This window comes from Cupressus sempervirens, chromosome 9 (assembly GCF_028749045.1).
Source record: "Cupressus sempervirens isolate cs-2001-9-10 chromosome 9, ASM2874904v1, whole genome shotgun sequence".
Lineage (NCBI taxonomy): Eukaryota > Viridiplantae > Streptophyta > Pinopsida > Cupressales > Cupressaceae > Cupressus > Cupressus sempervirens.
The window spans coordinates 818,688,581-818,693,225 of record NC_143126.1 but is presented as its reverse complement, the minus strand read 5'-3'; the positions used below and the strand labels follow the sequence as shown (position 1 = coordinate 818,693,225).

General features: G+C 39.8%; 1 protein-coding gene across 1 annotated transcript; it reads left to right on the top strand.

Annotated features, from left to right (window-relative positions):
- Positions 1 to 1,609: 1,609 nt before the first annotated feature.
- On the top strand, positions 1,610 to 3,349 carry LOC149541200 (pyridoxal reductase, chloroplastic-like). The gene has a single exon (XM_089802203.1). The coding sequence runs from the start codon at positions 1,733 to 1,735 to the stop codon at positions 2,969 to 2,971; it is 1,239 nt and encodes a 412-aa protein (XP_089658329.1). The 5' UTR covers positions 1,610 to 1,732; the 3' UTR covers positions 2,972 to 3,349.
- The last annotated feature ends 1,296 nt before the right edge of the window (positions 3,350 to 4,645 follow it).

Below are 4,645 nucleotides of genomic sequence, written 5' to 3'. Positions count from 1 at the left end.
TTCCCGCAGACAGCAGAGTGCACAATGTGTTTCATGTGTCATGCCTCAAGAAGGCATTGGGTCAGAATGTGGTGCCTTCTGCAGTATTGCCTCCTTTAGACGATGAGGGAAAATTGATTTTAGTACCAGAATCCATCCTGGAGAGCAGAGAAAAGCAGCTTCGTAGAAGGGTGATCAGAGAATACTTGGTTAAGTGGAAAGATTTACCTGTTGAGGATGCTACTTGGGAGGGGGAGGCTATTTTGCAGCACCCGGCGTTGAGATTGCTTGAGGCCAAGCAATTTCAGGAGGGGCGGACTGTAATGTCCCCTCTTTAGTTCGACATGGCATTGATCATGGATTTGCCTATTACAGACTCTCGTAGGCAAATGGTGTGGAAAGAGAGTCAATTCTGCGGATCAGATAGTCATATCTTGCTCTTGAAGAAGTGTTAAGAGGTTATATTTTATCATTATGTGATATTGGGGCCCACATGTTATAATTTTAATTTGAGTTGCACTTTTTATTTTATAAAATTACTTTATTATAAAAAAGTGCATTATAATGAGAAATTATAAAGGATGTTTCTAGAAGTTCTAGCAACTTCTTAGAAAAGTGAATAAATAGAGGGCTGGGCCTCTCATTTGGACATGCTTGGATTGGAGAACTCTTCTACTTCTTCATTGTGAAGACATTTGTGGACTTTGGATTTGCAAATTATTCGATCTTTGGGAACGAATCACTCCCTTGGATTGGCGACTTTGAGGGTGTGAAATATCACCTGAATTGTTGCATAATTGGAGTTGGTATTCAGCCATCTCATTGGAGCTTATTGAGAATTCGTTGTTAGGGTTTGTTTTTGGTTGGAATAAAGATTTCAGATTTGCCCTATCATTGGAGAAGCATTTGACAAGAGTTTGAAGACAGAATAAGTGCATTTTCAGAATTGGCAAAGCAGGGTTCGGAACCACATAATTGCTCATATCTCCTCAACCCCTTGGAGTTATTTTTTATGGTTTTACAGGGTTACTACCTAACCCTAGGCGCCCATTTTCCTTGCATTTGGGGGTCCCAAAATCCTAATATTAATTTATTTCAGCAGCCGTACAGGTACGGCCCGGTACGGCCCTGCTAGTTTGGGCAACAGCAGCAAATCAAGGACAGTTTGGGGGTGCGGTTGGAGGTCTTCATCAACGATCTGCAGCAAAACGTGGTGTTCTTCCATAGTTCTTCAAACCAGGTTCTTGCATTCTGAAATATATGTCAATTTTTGGGTAAATTTGCTGTCATACAGTCATTGTAATAATCAGTCCAGAATTGGTAATAAAATAATTTCAGAATTTATTGTATTGTAATTGAAATATAGTTCAATGGCTTTATATATATTGTAATTCTGTGATTATATTCTGAAAGTATCAAATCTGAAATTACTATATTCTGAATATTGTTACTGTTACACGCCAAGTGTTTGACAAAATTCCTAAATTCAGTTTGAGGGTTTCTGTGGCCTTTATAGTGAGGGTCATTACAAAGTCAAAGCGTTTTCCCCTACAAAAAAAGACATTTAACATTTGATAATGTTTTCAGATTTTTGACAAAAATAATATAATATAAACAGGGGAAAAACTATAGTCTCCTGAGGACTAAAAAACGGAAAAACTTCCCTATCCACAGGCTCTGTCACAGCTCCTTCCTTGCAAACAAAATTAAATACAGGGCCTTCCATCGGTTTACTCTCACACCATACAAATCTATGCTACTGGAACTACCACTTCGCCATACGATGACTGCACCCATATCCGCAACATATCATCAGTCCTCGAAAACTTCATTTTCGGCAAGAAGAGATGCTGCTTATACCTCGTATTTCACCCACAAAAACTTCACTAATTCAGTCAATCTCAGAAAAAAGACATGCATTGCTGTTGCATCATCAATATCAGCATCCGAGTCAAGCCCCGAAATGAACCAAGCCATCCCAACAGGGCAGTTCAATGATGGGTCCTCCACAAGATTAGCGCCAATTATAAATGGCTGCTGGACATTGGCGGGAGGCCATGGAAGGATTGTGGAACAGGAAATCATCTCCGTCATGGAGACTTACTCATTCAGAGGCCTCACTACATTTGACACCGCTGATATATATGGTCCAAGCGAAGAAATCCTAGGCAGGTTCAGGGATCAATGGGAGGCAAAGAACAAGAAAAACCCACAAATATTCACAAAATATGTGCCCAATGTATTCCAAGGTACCCCCTCCCCTTCCTCGGTTGAAGCAAGGATTAGGCAGTCCATGGAGGCTCTGAGAGTTGAAAAACTAGACCTCGTGCAGTTACATTGGTGGGATTATTATATGCAAGGAATGCTAGATACCGCCCTTGCCCTAGCAGAGCTCAAGGAGAGAGGCCTGATTACAAGCATAGGCACAACCAACATGAATACAGAGGCCCTGTCTAAGCTTGTGGATGCTGGTGTTCCCGTCGTCTGCAACCAAGTACAATTTTCTGTACTGGATACAAGGCCTTTGGGAAAGATGGTACCTTACTGCAAGGAAAAGGACATTAAATTGCTTACTTATGGCTCCCTTGCTGGAGGGCTACTTTCTGATAAGCATTGGGGTGGAGGGCGGAAGGGTATGCTTGCAAAGTTGAATCTATCCAAGAAAGTTGTTTTGAACACCTCCAGCTTGACGATGTATTGGAACATTGTTAAGGTAGCGGGAGGTGAGTTTTATTGGAGAAAGTTGCTCGATGTGTTGGCCGAGATTTCTGCCAAGCATTCTGCAACAATATCAAATGTTGCCTTGAAGTGGGTTATGCAGCAAGGGCCCGTGCATCCCATTGTTGGCATTCGGAATGCTGATCATCTGGAGGAGAATTTGAAGGTTTTTGGGTTTGAGTTAGACGAATCAGACCTGCAGAAGATAGCGGAGGTGCAAAGCGAAAGTAGTGGGCCTGTTGGTGACTGCTATGATATGGAGAGACCTGATTAAACGGACGAGATCGGAATTGACAGCATTTATGTGCAGAGACTCTCTTCCCTGTAAGACTATGATGAAGGGTCAGGTGTGTGGGTTGCCTAACCACTAGTGTAGGGTGTCCTTGTAAAGATGACGGACTTGAAAAAATGATGCAGTTGCTTTTGTAGAAGATGGTAATCTGCTTATGCTTTTTTCTCTAGATATGTCATAGGAATGCGATTCAGTGTTGGAGAAATTACACTGATATTTCCGATGCTTTTCTTTTAAAAGCAATAAAATGTAAACAAATTTAGGCTCTATATAATAAAAGAGCTTTGTACGTACCAAATTGTATCTGGGTTACTTTTGATTCTGGAAATGTAGCTCTATTTTTCCTTTCTAGGTTTGAAACTTTTGTTTTGCAACCACAGTATATTACACGTTTGATCTTGTGGAAAATAGTATTTGATGATTTAAATCAGCGAGTCTATTAATTTAATAATGCGTCAGTTACTGTAAGATTCAAGGCCTCGAGAAGATGCACTCTATAATATATATGGTACTCAGTTCGTCTCTCAACCACATCACTGAAAACAAGTCTCCCTTCTCAGATATTATCAAAGAACAGAGGCAGCAAGTAATTACCTACATTCAATAATTTTGTCTTAAACAAACAGAGATTTTTTTTTTCTCCTTAGAAATTGTGTACTATTCTCGTGTTGAAATTAGCTTATCAGTGCTTAGTTTTCTATTATCCTAGTCTCAGACGCGGGCCTTCAGAATAAGTTTGACTAACCAAGGACAAGGACAAGAATCTATTTTTTCTAAACTAGCAGTGAATGGTTGGCTCTATTATTGTCTCTGAATGAAAACAGCAGATGTTGTTAGATGTTGAGAAAATAATGCTTGATGTTTAGAGAACCAAGCTAACTTTATGGAGTAAACTAAAATAAGAATAGAGAAGGAGATTTCTTAGCAGATAAGCAATAGAATGAATTGGGATGTGTAATGTTCCTATTTTCTACTTCTCTTGTAGTGCAATTGGTGTTGGCTTGATGTCAGTAGGATCTGAGAGGTATTTTGATGTTGCCAGCACGGCTAGATGGAGTTTGGCTGAATTACTAGTTTTAGCAGTTACTATTTAAACCACTGTTTTGGGCAGCTTGTCGTAGCGTCAATCTCCTCCTAATTTTAGCATGCACTATCTTCTGTTTCAGGTGTTGGATAGTTAAATGATTATTCTTAGGGTTAGTGGCTTCTGTCTCCTCTCAGTTCAGACTGCAATGCATTGTAGTTTTGGCCTCGGTAAATTTTAATGTTTCCATAGAGATATTTGATTTATATCACAAAATCTTTTACAACGTTGCTTTATAAATGGACTCACACCTAGGGATGTGACAGCTTCAAGTTGTTTTAAAAAAGGGACCAATTAGACATCCTATTGTGACACCAAGGAAGGGGGGAGGTTTAACAGTATTTTATGCTTCCCAAAACGTGACTCAGAAAGAAGGGAATAAAGTAAATTTAAATTTTATTTTGGAGAGCTTCAAAGGGGGTTAATTTCATGTGCCTTATAAAATTGGTTTTGGAGAGGAGAAAGGAAACAAGAACTTTTTAAATGTCCATGAGGCTACAGATGGCCTGGGACAGACTGTCGCACACACTGATTTCTGCATTTTGGCCCTTCTCTTGTGCAACTTGATGATG

Bases quoted from the DNA above. Each gene is read 5' to 3' on its own strand.
- LOC149541200 (XM_089802203.1), top strand. From the start codon at position 1,733: ATGCTACTGGAACTACCACTTCGCCATACGATGACTGCACCCATATCC.